The 17687-nt window shown below is 52.0% G+C and overlaps 2 protein-coding genes across 5 annotated transcripts; one reads left to right on the top strand and one right to left on the bottom strand.

The window, feature by feature from the left end:
• Positions 1-13: 13 nt before the first annotated feature.
• On the bottom strand, positions 14-8270 carry gpsm2 (G protein signaling modulator 2). Of its 4 annotated transcripts, XM_030114144.1 has the most exons (17): positions 8060-8270; positions 6834-6872; positions 5616-5753; positions 5393-5438; positions 3370-3591; positions 3158-3293; positions 2887-3026; positions 2677-2800; positions 2479-2594; positions 2046-2201; positions 1827-1935; positions 1621-1750; positions 1465-1541; positions 1173-1361; positions 922-1081; positions 651-841; positions 14-549 (listed from the first exon to the last, which is right to left on the bottom strand). In XM_030114144.1, the coding sequence occupies exons 4-17, from the start codon at positions 5428-5430 to the stop codon at positions 370-372; spliced, it is 1968 nt and encodes a 655-aa protein (XP_029970004.1). In that variant the 5' UTR covers positions 5431-5438; positions 5616-5753; positions 6834-6872; positions 8060-8270; the 3' UTR covers positions 14-369. The 4 variants fall into 4 exon arrangements, with proteins under 4 accessions (XP_029970004.1, XP_029970002.1, XP_029970005.1 ...); XM_030114142.1 differs by having other exon boundaries at positions 5393-5753; XM_030114145.1 differs by lacking the exons at positions 5393-5438; positions 5616-5753.
• Positions 8271-11381: 3111 nt separating this feature from the next.
• Positions 11382-17094, top strand: aknad1 (AKNA domain containing 1). Its single transcript, XM_030114967.1, has 14 exons — positions 11382-11586; positions 11823-12745; positions 12825-12899; positions 12980-13067; positions 13926-14074; positions 14283-14416; positions 14505-14655; positions 15035-15123; positions 15857-16012; positions 16089-16197; positions 16340-16431; positions 16501-16646; positions 16721-16835; positions 16914-17094. The coding sequence occupies exons 1-14, from the start codon at positions 11382-11384 to the stop codon at positions 17092-17094; spliced, it is 2613 nt and encodes an 870-aa protein (XP_029970827.1).
• The last annotated feature ends 593 nt before the right edge of the window (positions 17095-17687 follow it).

The following is a 17687-nucleotide window of genomic DNA, read 5'->3' as shown; positions in this document are numbered from 1 at the left end:
GACAAACAACAAATCCTACAGAAAAGAAGTTTTATTCCTCAAACCTTGTTTTTAATACAAAAGAGAAAAGGACTGTACATGGGTTAAATTCATTTTTTCTTTATACTGACCTCAGTGGATGGAGAAAAGAAAACATGTTCCGTGGTCGCGTCCACGCGCTCTCACTCATTCTCACTTCGTAGTGACGTGACTGGACGGCAGATAAAGTAAAAAGCAAAGAGAACTGCAGTTGTACTGAGAAACACGGAGTTGAAATGTGCGGTGGAAAAACGGCACGCTGTCCCTGATGCTACTTGCAGCTCGCTGTGTGAGCTACACAAACACTGCTGGTGCTCTGAGGGCGGCGGCGTCCGCCGGACTGAAGGGGAGCTAGGTGGAGCCTGGCCGTGCGGCGGCGGCGCCGGCCGCTGAAGGCAGGGTGACGCGCTGCTCGTCCATCCGTTTGGCCTGCGAGCGCATGATGAGGCTGAAGAAGTCCTCGTCTGGGACGGTGGGCCCTCGGGCCGGGGGAGGGGGCGGAGCGCAGCGCTGGTCGTCCAGACGGGACCCCTGAGAGGACGAGATCAGGAGGGAAGGATTAAGCATGGCCGCCAACCAGCTGGGATCAGCTCCACCCCCTCCACCCCCGCCGGGACGCGGCGCTCGGGTACCTGGCACTTGACGAGCATGTCGAAGAAGTCGTCGTCGGGCTCGGCGCTGTCGGCGTTGGCCATCAGGTGGCTGAGCACGGCCTGGTTGCTGGTCTGGTTGAGCCGGAGCCCCGGCAGACTCCCCCCGGCTGCCGAGGCCTCCTCCAGCCCCCCGCCCTGAGCGCTGGACACGTTGGCGGACTCCGACACGGCTACGGGACGGACGGAGAGGACCGGCGGGTCAGAACGACGCGGCTCGCGCCGGCCGGACCGTGGGGCCGTGCTGACTCACATTTCCTGATGGATCTGGGCGGCGAGTCGGCGCCGCTGTTCAGGGACAGCCTGCTGCCCCGGGCCTGTACGGCGCAGCGCTGGTCGTCCATGCGGTTGCTCTGGAAACGGCTGAGCAGGTCGAAGAAGCCCTCGTCTCCCAGCATGTCGGGACTCAGCCTCTGAGGAGGAAGAGACAGGTTTCAGCAGGGCCGTGGTCAGAGGACGAGGCGCGGCACCACGTCCTCCCGGAGGACCAACAGACTGACAGACCTTCTGAGGACCCGGCGCAGCGGTCTGGCTCGAGTCCAGGGTGTTGCTGGTGTCCTGCAGGACTTTGCTGGAGCCGCCAGACTTGTACTTCTTCCCCCGCAGGCGGCTGACGAAGAACAGCTTGGAGGAGGCCTTGGCCAGGGACGGTTTGGACTGTTTGGTCAGGATGTCACTGTTCCACTTCTGACCCTGAGAGGCAGAAAACCAGATCAACACGGCGGAACCAGCAGGGGGGCGGAGACAGAAGAGCCAAGGTGACGGTGAAGAGCGAGGAACCGTGAGCAGGCAGTACATTGATCTTATCCGGAGTGAGTTTGACCAGCTCCAGGTTCTCCATGCTGTGTCGCCTGTTCGTCCGAGGCCTCGCTCCTGAGGAGAAACCACAAAGTTCAGCGGTCCACCGAGAGCTCAGAGCCCGCCCATCCTGCAGGGACGCCGCTGCTCGCACCGTGCTGGCTGTAGTCCGTTTCCCTGTTTTCGGACAGAGTGGAGTTATTGGTGCTGTAGCTCAGACCCAGAACCATCTGGAGGTCGGAGACGTTCATCCGAGCGGTCAGCTCTCCGCTTCGGTCTCCGGTCTGAAACAAATCAAACGCACCAATCAGCTCCCGCCGCTCCAGCACGCTGGACCCGTTCTGCTGGGCTGCAGCATACCTCTCTGCAGATCTCCAGGTGCTTCTCGGCGAAGTGCATCGCCTGGTCGTGGTTTCCGAGCGCAGTGTAGGCGTTCCCCAGACTCCAGCATGCACGGCCCTCCCCGATCCTGCAGAGAGGAACCGTGAATCCACCGGGCGGCGGGGGGCGCAGGGGGGCGGCGGGGGGCGCAGGGGGGCGCAGGGGGGCGCAGGGGGGCGACGGGGGGCGACGGTGTACCTGTCATTGAGGTCCTGAGCGATGATGAGGTGTTTGAGGTGGTAGTCGATGGCTCTCTCGTAGTCCTGCAGGAGGGTGTAGGTGTTCCCCAGACTGTAGCAGGCCTGAGCCTCCACCGCCCGGTCCTTCAGCTGCCTCGCCAGCTGCAGCGTCCTCCTGGTGACACACACACACACACACAGGCTCAGTTCAACGGCTTCCACATGCACTGTCCACATCAAAGGCTCGGTCTGGGAACAAGGCGCCATGTCAGCCATGGGAGGGGGGCTCTTTCACAGATTCCCATTGTTGTGGCGGCAGGACGGCTCAAAGAGGTTTGTGAGGGACACAAAACAAAGGCTTCATTCACAGTTAGATGAAAGTCTTCATCTAATAAATCCAATCCTGTAAAAAAAAAAAACCTTTTTCAACCCATCTGTGATGTGTGTCTTACTTGTAATGTTCAGCCGCCACCTCGAACTCCCCCAGGAAGATGTAGGCGTTGCCCAGGTTGCAGTAAGCCCGCCTCTCAGCCGAGCGGTCACCGAACTCCTTGGCTATGAGCAGCCGCTGCGGCAGAAACACAGAGGTTCTGTTAAATGGGCTCTGCAGCTGCTGATTCTCGGGATTCTCGGCACTTCAGGGTCCACACCTGCTCATGAGAAGCCACGGCCTTGTGGAAGTTCCCCAGCAGGTAATGAGTGTTTCCCAGGTTCCCGTAAGTCCGACCCTGAGCGGCTCGATCCCCGAGCTTCTTCACGATCTCCAGGTTTTCCCTGGAAGAGCATCGACGGCAACTTTAACCCCTGGCAGCAAAACTACAGCGGAGGGGATCAAAGCGAAACGGCCCGCTGCGACCTACTCGTAATATTCCGATGCCTTCTTCAGCGCCGTCATGACCTCCTCCGGGAAGTCTCCTGGCTCCGCCCCGCTCCAGCAGATGCTTTTGCCCTTGGCGTGGTACACATTCCCAAAGTTGTAGAGAGCTCGGGCCTGCCCAACCTGCCGGAGATCCGGGGGACATGAACAGGTCAGCCGTGAGAACGGACACTCTTAGAGAAACATGACGAACATGATGTGAAGACGACGGTACCAGAAAAACAGCTGGAATGGTCTCAAACCTCAGGCCTCACCTTGTCGTCGATGTCTCTGGCGATGTCCAGATGTCTCTGACAGCAAACCACGGCCTCGTCGAAGCGCCCTAACACCTTCAGTGTGTTTCCCAGGTTCCCGCTGGCTTTGGCTTCTCCCAGCAGGTCGCCGATGGTTCTAGAAAACACGTGACTCGTCAGTCATGCAGACAGAGAGGCGTCCTGCAGGGTCTGGGGTTTGGAGCGTGTCCCACCTGGTCAGGGTCAGATCGTGGCGGTGGAACTCCAGGGCCTTGGCGTACTCGTGCAGGTGGAAGTAGGCATTTCCCAGCTGGCTGTAGATGGCGCTGAGCACCTGGAGGTCCTCCGTGCCCACCTGGATGGCGGTTTCGAAGAAGGAGACGCCCGCTCGGTAGTCGCCCACCTTGCAGAGCCGCTCGCCCTCCAGGGCCAGCTCGAGGCAGGACACCTCCATCCTGCAGCGCAGAGAGCCGGTCAGATCCTCCAGCTCAGGAAGCTCTGCGAGCTCAACTCCAAGCTGGCGAGGCGGAGCGAGCTGCTCTCACTCTGACCTACTAGCAAATGAAAGCCAGACTCTGGTGGAGGCAGAAGCTCCCAGCAGGGTTGTCGTGGAGCGACTTCCTTCCACCTCCACAGAACAATGGCTCGGCCTCCACTCTGTTTATTATGCTGCAGCTCGCTCACTTCCTTCCACAGTTCTCAGAAAGTCAAGCAGACTCCTTACAGCCCGCTGGGGCAGCGACCACCAGTAACCACCAAGCCAAGAAGCTGCTATAATAATACCTTCTGATGGGACTTCAGCCAATCTTTCCACTACAAACAAGCTGTAAAGGAAAGCTCTGCAGCCAGCCTGCTCAGAGGGCCGAATGGGTCACAAGCTGGGGTCGTTCAGTTGGAAGAACCAAAACACACCGAGAAACAAGTGTTAAGTTCAGTTAATAAACCTTTCTTTAAAACTCTCCTGTCTTAGATCTCACAAACTCCAGGTTACTCCGGTTATTTGGCTCAGCTGCAATTTTCAGAGGGGTCTCGGACAATAACTGCTGGCTTATCTGCGAGTGGAAGATTAGGCAGCATGTTGGTACGGAGCCCAAACTCCCCGGACAGATGGCTGTTGTTGTTCAGGAAACTGTATTGTTGGGAAGAATCTATTCACTCTGTCAAACACTCGGACAGATCCAATCTGGCCCCCAGTTCTCACGTGAAGCAACAGGTCCCATAAAGGTCAGCTCAGCGGTCCTGAACCGCCCCGTTTACCAGCACCGCCGAGGCAAACGCTGCCCTACCTGCTGGCTTTTCCTCTTCTACAACAGCAGCAGCAGCACATGGAACATCTGAGAGGCATCTACTGAGGTTTCCAGTGGAAAAAACTGTCCGGCTGCAGCATGGAGAGACTAGCACAGACCCATTCTCAGGCTAGACTAAATAAAAAAACTGTTTCTGTAAAAAAGAAATTCAAAAATAGAACTGGTCTTCCTCTTCTGTGGCATGAAGCCAAAGGTCACCTGACGTCATCCGGATATTTAAGCATCACGCGCTGGAAACGGTCCAGCGGAACGTGTGTGATGCTGTCACAGCATTAGCTTCCAGTGCATGGCGGCGAGCAAACTGCCCCATCAGCACTTCCTGGGATAATCTGCTTGTCTTCCCTGCAGCCCTCTTCTGGTGACCTGGTCACCTGAGATTACGGCCACAGGGTGTGCGGCCCCCTGCAGATTACGGACTCGCTGAGAGCTAAGCAGCTTTATCAGATGTGTCAGACACAATCACAACGTGTAGCATCCTGTAAAGCCCCGGCCCCCTGACGTTAACGGTCCCGTATTGGGAGATGAAATCAGCCTTCCGCTCGCCAATCAGAAGCCGGCGTGGCCCCAATAACCTGGACACACACGTCATGGTGAAGAAAAGCCGGCAGTCATTAATTTTTCAGGCCTTGTTTAAATATTGAAGTGATCTGGAGGCGATATGAGGGGACACCTGGCCCGTGTGTCTGTTCAGCTTTTGGAAGCGCATGACTTTTAGTCACCAATGACACCGATCGCATGGAGAAATTAATCTAACTTCAGGTTTTAGTCTCAATTTTTGATTCTATATAAAACACATAAATACATGCTGGTGTTCACTTTGCAAAACAGTTCCACTGTCACAAAAAGAGCAGGTCATTCAGCGACATGTTTCTCTAAAACTAGCAGTGAGAGAGTGAAGAGATGGAGGAGAGAGCATGTGATCCACAGACGGCAGACAGGAGGTTCCTACCTGTAGCGGACATGAAAGGACGGCTCTTCAGCTCCCATGCTAACCACTGAGCCACCGGTATCCATCGAAGTGCATAATATGAGGGAAAATCCCAGTTTCGTTCCCGAAAGAATGGTTGCGTTTGAAAACAGAGTCCGCAAGAGAGGAAAAAAGAAGAAAAATGTTTGAGGGACGTTGGGCTGGACGAGGCAAAGCCGATAAAAAGTCACCCAAAGTGGCGGACCGTCCGATCGTCCCTCTGCTGAACGTTGACGGGACGCGGTCCAGCCATGAGCTGCAGAGCGTCACAGCTGCTTTCACACACACACACACACACGGTGTGCTTTGCGTCAGTGGCCCTCAATCTCTTGTTAGCGGCCCTCTGTGAAGAGAACACAAGATGCCGTATGTGAAGCCTCTTTCTGGCTGCGCAGCGCCATGGCAACACCAACCAAACAGCGGCGTGGACGAGCAGGCGGGAAGCGAGAGGGGAGAGGGGATGAACACACACAGCGAGCTGTCAGTCTAAGACGGTGACTCAGGCGGTCAGGTCGCAGCGCTCTGAAGGTGCTACAAGGTGAGCAGCTGCGAGGGAGGGCCGGCAGGGCGAGCCAGAGCAAGCACGGGTGAGGGGGAGGGAGAGGAAAACCACAACCTGCTGCACGGTCCTCCAAAGAAAGACCAGTTCACTGGCTCCCACCAAAAAGGAAGGATGAGAGAGGAGGAGAGAGGCTGCAGAGCAGAGCCAGCCATTACTTCATTCCTCAGTGAAATCATAGCGGACACACCCGTTTGGCCCCCAAAGTTAAACCAGAAGGCTTTTTCCCCACACACACACACACACACACACACACACACACACACACACACACACACGCCCCAGTTCAAACACTGGATCTCTCCTCGTTATGAATGAACATGCTGGACATTGTGAATCAACTGTCTTCATATTAAACGCACAATGATCGCCCGGATGAAAACGAGTTGGAGCAGCAGGCAGCTTTAGAAAAAAACTCGTCAATCCACACTTTCTGAAAACCATAAACGTCAGCAGCGATCTAAAAAAACAAACCTGCCATTAAAAGCCAATCCTGTTGCTGCTGCTTCCGGAGTGGGTTTAAAGTCTTACAGTTGTGTGTGCCTTTTCCACCACTGCATGCCAGCTGGGTGTGTGTGTGTGTGTGTGCTCGAAAAGCTACACTCAACACTAACAAGTGAAGAAACGATGCTTCACTCTGGAGAAAAACAGCAGCAGCTTCAGGGGTGGTTATCAGTCACCGTCACAAACAGCACGTCAGTTCACCTGCAGCAGCAGACGGGAGCTATTTTCTCTACGCTTTGATGCCGTGTGTGACTGCATGCTCTAAATATGGAAACACCACCATGAGGCAGCAGAAAGCCCACAACACAACACAACACAACACAACACAACACAACACAACACAGGAGGAGGCTTACTGACCGGTAACTCTTCCACACAGGAACAGGAAATCTGGGAAGCCTGGAAGGAACATTGTGGGACATTTAATAAACATGTGGTGAAGGACTTTCCTTATTCACATCAAACAGAAATCAGATTACACTAAACTGAGCAAAAAGCCTTGACACAGGAAAACACACACAGTTACTAGTTTATAAAACAGCTTCAGAGTACCGACTCTTCCAGAGCTCGCTCACTTTGTACCTAATAAACTCATCATGTGTTTTCTGGTGTTGAAGTGAATGTGCCAAACAATACTGAGCCATCACCAGGAAAAGTCTAACAATTATTACAGCAGATATGTGCTGTAGAAGTAAATATTTCTGCAGATTAAGCTATATTTCTCTGCATTTAAGTCACTGGAGTAATGTTAAATTATCTCTGTGGACTTCATGTGTGGATCAATACGGATCCATCACAGTACGAACGGACATCAGTCTGCTGAAGCTGATTTATATTCTATCTCACTAAAGACAAAAATTAACCAATGGATCTCAGAGGATTTTCCAGACTTTAATCCAGACTGTGAAGCATCCTTATTTCAACATTTTAAGATTTATTACGAATAAATAAAGCTATTTAGAGACTAAAGGTTTTGTTCTTAGTTTATAAATCAAAGCAGTTAATCAGAATTATTGATAGAATCATGTTTTTCTTTGTTTTCTATTGAAGACTATTAGCATCATGATTAACAATTGAACATATGTTTAATAAACCACTGAACCACCAAGAAATGATGTTTGCATCAATTACAAAAAATAAGTTTGAAACATTAGAACTGAGGTCAGTTATGTTTTTAAAACCCAGTATCTTAACATCTAACAACTCTGTAATGACAGAAACACTCAGATTAAATTAGATTTCAACATAATTTGAAAACACCTGTGACTAAAGATGAACACACTGGTCAGCAGGAGTGATTAATCTCTCCCGGAAACCCAGTTTATTACTCATGGATCTGCGTAATGTCTGTGTTGAAAGCTGTAAAATGACAGATAATAATCCATCTATGAGCGTTTAATCTCAACTCAACACATCCTCACACACCGAGTCTACTATCGAACCTTTAATGTAAAGGATGGTAACTTTATGTCATCAGCTAGAGTGTGAGGTTACTGGTCTTTACTGAGTTTTAAACATGAATTAGTAACTTCTGCTAGCCGGACGGCTCCGCTAGCTCGCGTTAGCATGTTAGCTCCTGAACTTACGTGAGACGATCCAGCTCGAACAAAAGTCCCGGTTATTCCTATTTTCTTTACTCACAGCCGTGAAAACATGAGATTCGCTGAAGAGATGTGGACGGGCGTGATTGATATCCGAACTAGACTCTGATGAAACTAACACACCATGATCTTTAAACTTTAGAAAACTTTAACTTCGCTCGGATAAAAGAAGAAAAACGTCGGATCGCTGCTGTGTTTTCCACCCGCAGCCAATCAGAGGACAGCATTCAAATGATGACCACGCCCCCTCCACAGCCATTGGACAAATCGATTTGAATACAGAAGAGATGACGTATGTCAATAAATCAGCTGTTTGCAGCTCCTGGCCACAGAAGCACTGACTTACTGCAGCATCCTGCTGATAAAACACACAAACATTCAACAACTTAAGATCCTTTCATCGATTCCAGAGAAGACAGAACAATCTGGTATCAATCAAGAACAAGAGTAGAAAGAGCTGAAAATGATTAAATACATTCATGCATATGCTGATCTATGCCAAGATATTCTTGTTGCATAAATGAGTACTAATACCTGCTGATCTGATGCTAGAATAGAATAGAATAGAATAGAATAGAATAGAATAGAATAGAATAGAAATATTTTATTAATACCTGTAGTAACAGGAATTGACATATAAACACAACGAACACTACTTACAGAGCAGTGTGATAGAGTCGTGTCCACAGGAAGGACGAATCTCCAGACACTCTGTAGAACACTCTGAGCTCTGACTCTGTTACTGAATCAGAACCAGAATCAGCTTTAATGGCCAAGTTAGTTCATGACAATCAAGGAATTTGACTCCAGCTTTTGTTCACTCTCCACGTGAAGGAAAAAAATTGAAGCAAAATGCAACAGGATAGAAGAGAAATATAAAAAAATAAAAACATTCCGAAAAACAGGAAGTCCTAGTATTTACAATTGTTTGAACATTTATAAAGAAAAAAAGAGAAGAAAGAGCAGGAGAGAACAATATAACATCTTTAACGCAGTATGTACAGTGATGACCAACAAGCAGGGTTATTGGTTACCTGAAGGTGCCCCAGCTGTGGACCAGAACAGGATGGAGGACTGAGAGACACCCCAGGTCCAGCTACCTGCTAAACTCACCCATCTCACCCACGTCCAGCCCGGCTCTGGATGATCGCTTCGCCCTGCACTCATACATTATTGACGATGCCACAGAAACTGAAGCTGTCCGAGAAAGCAGATGTCAAGAAAGAGAGAGGGAGACTGTGAACTAGTGAGAGGGGAAACGGAGTGAATGAGTGAGGGGGGGGACAGAGCAGGACTGATCGAACAGACTTCACTTGCCGAGGATCCACAGTGAGTATCAGCAGGTCTTCGTCTAGAACAGGACTGTTGGATCCAGGTCAAAACCTGTTCAGAGCAGACGTCACCTGGCTAATGAATATCTTCTTCACTTTTAAAGGGAGGGTGCATGTCGTATGGGTGAGTGGTCGGGGATCCTTGAGGGGGGACTATAGTGGGCGACTGGGCCCTCAGCAGGTCGTGATGCCCTGGATGCGGGTCTTGAACTGGACTCAAGCTGGACCCTGGTGGACTTGTCTTCCGGCTGCCATGAGGGGTGGGGGCTCTGCCCTGTTTCTCTTGTGATGTCCTGTCGGGGTGGGGTGTGGTGTTCCCCAGAGTGATTCCCCCGGGCCCCCTTGGGTCTGCCAGGCTGTGTCTGGACCTGCTGGACCCGTGTGTCGGGGTGTTGCTCCCCTCATTTTCATCCCGTTCAGTTTTCACTATAATCCGATCAGACCACTGCACTTTATTCATGTGAAATTTCAAAGTGACATGTTTTTAATTTACCACCATCTAATGTCATCCTAACCATCAGTCTACTTCAGATTCTCACTTTGGATTAATTTTCAATTTGACAGTAACAATAACAGAGGGGGAGAATACAAAGAAGGACTATCATTCATCTTCTGTAACGCTAATCCTGTTCAGTGTCACGGGGTGCTGGAGCCAAACCCAGCTGGGCAAGGGCAGGGTCCACCTGGTCAGGTCACCAGGGTCCGCCTGGACAGGTCACCAGGGTCCACCTGGTCAGGTCACCAGGGTCCGCCTGGACAGGTCACCAGGGTCCGCCTGGGCAGGTCACCAGGGTCCACCTGGTCAGGTCACCAGGGTCCACCTGGACAGGTCACCAGGGTCCGCCTGGGCAGGTCACCAGGGTCCACCTGGACAGGTCACCAGGGTCCGCCTGGGCAGGTCACCAGGGTCCACCTGGTCAGGTCACCAGGGTCCACCTGGACAGGTCACCAGGGTCCGCCTGGGCAGGTCACCAGGGTCCACCTGGACAGGTCACCAGGGTCCGCCTGGGCAGGTCACCAGGGTCCACCTGGACAGGTCACCAGGGTCCGCCTGGACAGGTCACCAGGGTCCACCTGGTCAGGTCACCAGGGTCCGCCTGGGCAGGTCACCAGGGTCCACCTGGTCAGGTCACCAGGGTCCGCCTGGGCAGGTCACCAGGGTCCGCCTGGACAGGTCACCAGTCCGATACAAACAACCACACACACGCACATTCGCACCGAGAGCCAGTTTAGGGTCACCAGTTAAGCTCACCTGGATGTTTCTGGACCGCGGGAGGAAACGGAAGTACCTGGAGGAGTACCCACACAGAGAGACCCTGGGCCTGGCTGGTGTTTGAACCCAGGACCTCTCTGATGTGAAGCAAGAGCACTAATCACTGCACCACCGTGCAGCAACAAAACAACAGAAAGTAAATAAAAGGACAATCAAACTGTGTTAAAGAAAAGATGAAAAAAGCTCTTCATATGTTCAAATACTGTATTTATTTTCAACATGTCCCAAAAACAATCAAACAGAAAAATATGCTTCTCTATTAAACAAATCTTTTCTTGAGAAATACATTCTTACAATATGTGGAATGCTGGACTGAAGTGGGATCATTCAGGGACACCAGTGAAACCTCTTAATCCTAATCTTAATCCTCTGACATATTTTCTTGTTTTTCATTCTGCACTGCCAGTTTAAAGTAAAGCAAAGATTATAAATAGTTCTGTTTTGACCGCAGGTCTGTGTTGATCAGATCTATGCTGTAATTCTAGGAATCACACTTCAGTCAGAGAAACACACACTTCCATGCTGACTCCTCACTGCAGACAATCCTGGCATTGTGTAAGTGTTGAATAATTGACGGCTCAGCACATTTTGATCCAGTGTTGTCAGTTCACGGCGGCGTTGCTAAGCGATGAAGCAGCGATCCTCGTTTCTTCCTGCTTCTCTCGGGTGAAGGTGAAGGCGGGTCGGACCGGTGTTCTTCTCCATGGAGGCTGAACCGGAGGACTCGGACGGGGACGTCCAGCGGGACGGCCGGCTCACCCTGCTGTGGGAGAGACACATCCAGCAGAGCATCGTGGTCGACCTGAGTGAGGATGAGAGTCTCCACCTCAGTGACCTGCAGAGCTCTGTCGCTCTGCGTCTGTCCCGAGCTGAGTCTGAGGCCTCGGAGGCCAGCGTCCACCTCAGAGGTGAGTCCGTCTTCCTCTGCTGCTGCAGAATCAGGGGCTGGTCTTCAAGACTGATGGGGGGAATATGTTCTGTCTTTTCTTCTGTTTTTAATCGGGTGGAATATGATTAAAATGTTTAAATGTGTTTTCTGTGATCAATCTGCTGCCAGGAGATGCAACACGTACTAAAAGACTGTTCAGGTCAAACTGATTTTCAGTCTCCCGCTGGTCTTTCTCCTGCTTCTCTTCATTTGCAGGCAGTGCAGAGCTGTCAGCCTTCTCCGAAAGCAGCAGCGTCAGCAGCAGAAGTGAGAAAGTGCAAGTCGACAGGGCCAACGGCAGCATGTGTCAAGTGTCTGCACAAAGACCGAACACCGTGCCAGACGAGCTGCCGGTAAACCAGAGGGCCGAGGACGGAGGAGGGAGCACCAGTGACGAGGATCAGGAGGATCTGCCTTACGATGGGAGTCCTGCAAGCTGCTCCTTCGACCGGACCGCCGGCTCGGAGGGAGACGTGAGCTCCGAGGGACCGCGCACCGTCCGGAGAAGTCCTGAAGCGGCGGAGGCGGCTCCTCGGTGCCCTGCAGACGTCAGCCAGGTGCTGCTGAGACACTTCTCCCAGGAGGAGCTGCTGAGGCCAGGCTGGCTGCTCCAGACCGAGACCCTGCCCGAGGTGTCCCTGCTGGACAGCGTGGACGAGACGGTCCTGAGCTCAGCTAAAACACACCGCAGCGATGCGAGCCGCTCGGCCGCAGGTCCAGGTTCAGACGAAGAGCCGGGATCAGCCGCTGCGGCTGACAGCAGGACGTCCAGCCCCGCAGGTCCAGATCCACCCCAGACCCCCGAGCAGACCAGAGCAGAGGAGGAGACGCCGCTCCAGAGGGCCCCCCTGCTCCGGACCACTTCCTTCAGTGAGATGAAGTACGGTCAGGGACAAGTTCACTACCCGCTTCCCGACTTCTCCAAGGTTCAACCTAAAGTTAAAATCCCCAAAGCTCCAAGCGGAGCAGTCAGACCGGCACTTCAGGGTCCCGGCGTCATCCTCCGGGCCCAGTCCTCGCCCGGCATGCTGGACGTGGTGAGCAGAGTCCTGGAGGACTCCTGCGAGCCGCCTGAGAAGCCCTTTGTCTTCACAGATAGAGACCGGCAGACTCCTCCGGCGCTGGTGCATCACCTGCAGGTGGAATCTCCCGCAGCTCTCTTCCATTCCTCTGTCCTCCCACTACCAGACGCTCATCAGCTTGTTTTCATTCTTTTAGGCTGAATATGATAAACTACTAACAAAGTACGCCGAAGCAGAGAACATCATCGACCAAATGAGACTAGAGCCCAACGTGAGTGACCCGAGGATGCAGAATACAGACGTATTCTTATCGCACACAAACACATTCAGGTGTGTTTCCTGTCCCCACAGACACAGCCCTGCTCTGATTTGGGGCACGATGGTCCTGAAGGGTCCGAGTTGGTCCAGGAGAGTCGTCTCAGACGCCCCGCTCCGCCAGGTACTCCTCCGGGCTTCACCACCTGCGGTTTATGTAACCAAGCACACGAGTTACCATGGAGAGGAACAGGCTCAGATGACACCGTTCTGCACAAAAGACCTCGTCTGAAAGTGTTCAGGAAGTTTATTCATACAGCACGAAGCTATCCAACGGTCCACATTAAAACAACATGAACACAAAGGTTGAAAAACACAATGTGACGGAGATTTAGTTTGAAGAAACAAAGACAGATCAACAGCAAGCAGATGTTTAAAAAAGCAATCGGTGTGTCTGATCCTCGTAAAAACACATTCACTGGAAAGCTGCAGTAGACTGAAGGTGGAGCGCAGCGAAGGAACCTGAAAACTGACGTTCTGCCAGGGAAATTTACCAAGTAATATCAAATAGAAAGAGGCAGAACAAGAACTTATTTTCCAAAGACGATACAGTTATACTTACAACTTCATTCAAACAAATTAAAATGAGTCAGAAATGTGAGTGAACTTATCGTATTTGTGGACTGTAGCAGAGTGGATTCAGTCATTTGAATGGTGAAGGAAGATAAATCCAGTTTCCTTGATCAAAAGATCTGATTTCATATTTATTGAATCATTAAAACATCAGAAAAATCTTCTAAATGTTTCATTTCATTTACAGTGAAAAATCTCACCTGAGGTCTAAAATATTGATTAATGGCTATTAAATACAGCATTTATTCACAATACAGAAACAGTCCAAACAGGTTGAGTTTTCTCAACAGCTGTCTTAATTCAATCAGGCTCATGAATTCATGCTTGATGGGGGATAATAAATGTTTCACTGCTGGCCTGGAGGGCGTCTGTGGTGTGAATGTCATCGATCCTGCCTCGCCTCCTTCAGGAAGCTCGTCCCTCAGAGGAGACGCAGCCGCCGGCGGCAGCCTGGAGACCACGGCTCGCTGCAGACGTGACGGCGAGGACAATGAGCCCAGTGACGGCCAGAGAATGACCTCTGACCTGAGAAGCATCGTCAGCCAGTTCATGCGGAAAGTACGTCTGAAGGTCACTCATCAACCGCTCAGTGCCAAACATGAAATAATGTAGAGTTCATCTTCTGTTTAGGTGGAAGAATTCAAAGTTATTGTGAGCAACAGGACAATGAACACCACAGATCAACAGACGGTGAGAACGTCTTCATCCTGTAGCAGTGTTTCTATCGTTTATTCACCTCTCCTCTCGTCTTCTGCGTCGTCTGCAGATGCTGAGGAGCATGATGGAGGCTCAGGACCAGCTGGAGAGAAGCTACATCAGCAGGAAGGAGGAGCACCGAGCTCTGGAGATGCAGAACCACATGGGTCTGTGCAGGAACACAGGAACCTTTGACCCCAGCAGGTGCATCAGCTGACCCCGCCTGCGGCGGCCTGAGGCTTCTCTGTATGGACGGGGCTCCAATCCTGTGTGTGTGACGTCTTGTGCGCAGGCTGGTGGAGGGAGACATCTTCAGGATCGGGATGCACCTGGATGAGATAAAGGAGGCGATCGATAGAAACGTGTGTGAGCAGATCTCCCCTCCTCACTCCTCCTCCACCCTCCCATCTGACCCGGCCTCACCTGCGCCGCCCCTCCAGCAGGTGTGGTCACATCTGGACCGTCGTCTCACTCCGATCAGGAGAAGCTCAGAAACTACTCATCTAATCACAAGACTGGAGGCAAAACTGAACGTACATGCTTTAAACATGACCTGATGGCTGTGGAAGTATTTAGAACATCATTCAGCAGAACCCTCATCCTCACAGTATCCCTCAAACTTCATGTTGTGATGAATTATGATTCAAAATGTGAACTTTTCCATCGTGGAACAGAAGATGGTATAACTTTTTTTTTTTCACTCATTATGGGTTTTAAAAAGTCTCCCTCTTGTGGAGACGTTCAGTTTGTGCTCCTGATGCAGACAAACTGACTGGTTTCATGTTTCAGGGCTCAGTTTCGCTCTTTTCCATTGCTTCACAGGAAGAAGAGGAGCTGAAGGGCCGAAGCACTGAGCCCATCTGTGCCGACTCTTCTCTCACAACTCCTGGTCCGAACAGCTGCCTCTCATGGTACTGATCATGAACAGCTGCATCCTGCAGCTCTGCAGCCTCTCCCTACAAAAAACAAAGTTCCCTCTGCAAAAACATCTGTTCTTCCTCACATTTCCTGATGGCTCCACGGTGTCTTGTTATGTTTTCTGGTCTGCAGTAGATTTACATTCATATTTAGAGAGACTCAGCAGAAGCTGAGTTTTCATATTCTCCTCTGAAATGTTAACCTTTACTCTCCAGTAAAGCTGTCTGACAGAAATTTAACAGGCCCGATTCTGCCACAACTTTCCTCCAATATTGATATAAAGTCCATTAAAAGCACAGAAACTCAGCACTGTGTCAGTGAAAGCAGTCCTAACAGAGACCAGCAGGGCCGCAGACAGCATTCACCAAGAAAACACAAATTAAAATAAGAAAAGCATCATTTTAATGTGTTGCTGAAAGGTTTCAGCCCAGCAGGCTGTGATCTGCTCAATACCTGTGAACTGAAACTTTAGAAGGCGAGCTGTAGCAGTTCTAAATATTTCAGTGGTTTCCTTTACCTGACATGGCAAATACTTTACTTATTGATATCAGGAAACACACTTCACTGTTTAGTGTGTGTGTGTGTGTGTGTGTGTGTGTGTGTGTGTGTGTGTGTGTGTGTGTGTGTGTGTGTGTGTGTGTGGTGTGGCTCTCGTCTTTCGGGTGGTGCTCGGTGTGGAGGGAACACTGCGCCCTGGTCAACCTGTGGTTGTCGGTCTTGCTTCAGGACGCCTCGCGGTGTGTTGGGGGGGCCGGGGGCGCCGTCAGCCGAGGATGAGGAGGGCGATGAAGAGGAGAGGAGCTCCGTCTGGACCGAGGCCATCGACCACAGCGACATTCTAGCCTACCTGAGCGCTACCGGGCGGCGGAGCCGGGCCGACAGGTGGGTGATGGAGCCAGGCGGCTCTGCTGGAGTCTGGACTCTGCTCACCGCTGGCCTCTCCTGCTTCCTGCTCCAGCCGTCGCAGCCCAGAGGGGGTCCGGAGCCCCGGGGCGGGATGCGACCCGGGTCACTGCGAGCCGCCCTTCGGTCTGTCTGCGCCTCGTCTCAACGCCTCCTGCTCTCAGGTCTGTCGGCCTCATCCTGATCTCAGCTGTTATCTTATCGTTCTCCTGACCTGAGTCAGGCGAGGTTTTAGAGAAGACGGATGGAAAAGTTTCACACAGCAGGAGGAACTTCATTTTGTGACATGGTGTTTTTTGTGGGCAGAGGATTGTGAGTCCAGAGACAGACAGTGGATTCGGGAGCTCCTATCTGACCCAGTCGTCGTCCGGCCTGTCTCCGCCGCCCCTGCTGGGACGGTATGGACATGAGCTGCTGAGCGGTCTCCACCACTGGGTGGGGCGTGACGGGGTCTTCTTCTGCTGCAGAGCGGAGTCACAGGATGGAGGTTCAGTGAGCTCCGGCAGCGACGCCTCCAGCCTCCAGGCTGCCTCAGCAGGGGGCCGCGGCGCAGCGTCTGCAGTGGAGCGCTGGGTGGAGAGCACCGCCAAGGAGTCCTCCGTCAGACTGCGAGGTGGGAGAGCTGGTCTTCGCTCTGTCCCCGTCTCCTCCGCTCTCTGAACTCTGCCATTCCTATAACCCAAGCAGGATCTGAGCTGCAGCCGACCGCTCCACCCCAACCCCACACCTCTCCACCTGGTCCCAGCTCCACCATGGAGACTGAAGAGCCAGGCCCAGCGCTGCAGCCCTGCTCCTGCAACAGGTCTGAAACAGGTCCCTGGTCCAGAGGCAGACCCTGTCGCAGCTCCCTCAGTAACCGAGCGGTCTGGTGTGTGTCCAGTGAGGCCATCCTGGCCCTGCAGTCCGAGGTGTCCCGGATGAAGAAGGACCTGGAGGAGGGCTTAGTGCAGCTGCCTCACCTGGCACAGAAGATGGACTATCTGACTTCAAAATACAGGCAGGAGCGAGACGGCCGCAGGTCCAAGACCAGGTCCCACCAAAAGCCTGCCTCAGACAGGTGAGCATCAGTCTGGTTTCATTCATCAGATCAGGTGGGATTCAATCTCTAAATCAGTGGTTTATTTCCTCCAACAGTGTGGAGAAGTCAGCCAGGAGAGGTTTCAGAAACCTCAGTTCTTCTCAGGTGAGGATTGAGGACTGGATCTCTACGGACATGGACCCCAGCAGGAGCAGAGGTGAACCACCTCCGCCGTGTCCAAATCCCTGAGAACCAAGCAGAGCCTCCTCTCACCCTCGGTCTCTCTGCAGGGACAGACGGAGGAGACACCAGCTGCTCTGAGCAGCTCCACAGCTCGCCTGCAGGGGGCAGAAGACGGAGCAGGGACGACCTTCACGATGACCTTCAGTCCAACAGAGGTCAGAGCTGATACTTCAGTGCTCCTGCAGGGAAAATGCACATCTAGGAATACGGTTAGGTTTAGAGGGACTGTCCGAGGTTGTGGTTAGGGTTTAGGGTTTCGGTGTAGGGTTGTAGGTTAGGGTTTAGGGTTAACATTTCGAGGGAGGGTTATAGGTTAGGGTTAGGTTTAAGCATGTAAGTAGAGGCTGGAGTTATAGCGCTTAGGTTTAGGTTTAGAGGGGGGATTAGAGGTTG

Source organism: Salarias fasciatus, chromosome 18 (assembly GCF_902148845.1).
Source record: "Salarias fasciatus chromosome 18, fSalaFa1.1, whole genome shotgun sequence".
Taxonomy (NCBI): domain Eukaryota; kingdom Metazoa; phylum Chordata; class Actinopteri; order Blenniiformes; family Blenniidae; genus Salarias; species Salarias fasciatus.
Note: the sequence above shows the minus strand (reverse complement) of the source record. Positions and strands in the feature narration are given on the sequence as shown.

Excerpts from the sequence above, each read along its gene's own strand:
- gpsm2 (XM_030114142.1), bottom strand. The coding sequence starts at position 5,457 with ATGGATACCGGTGGCTCAGTGGTTAGCATGGGAGCTGAAGAGCCGTCC. Across the intron at positions 3,027-3,157 it reads CCAGAGACATCGACGACAAG|GTTGGGCAGGCCCGAGCTCT; the intron begins GTGAGGCCTGAG and ends GATCTCCGGCAG. Across the intron at positions 1,362-1,464 it reads TCACTCCGGATAAGATCAAT|GGTCAGAAGTGGAACAGTGA; the intron begins GTACTGCCTGCT and ends TCTGCCTCTCAG.
- aknad1 (XM_030114967.1), top strand. The coding sequence starts at position 11,382 with ATGGAGGCTGAACCGGAGGACTCGGACGGGGACGTCCAGCGGGACGGC. Across the intron at positions 12,746-12,824 it reads CGCTGGTGCATCACCTGCAG|GCTGAATATGATAAACTACT; the intron begins GTGGAATCTCCC and ends TCATTCTTTTAG. Across the intron at positions 14,656-15,034 it reads CTGCGCCGCCCCTCCAGCAG|GAAGAAGAGGAGCTGAAGGG; the intron begins GTGTGGTCACAT and ends ATTGCTTCACAG.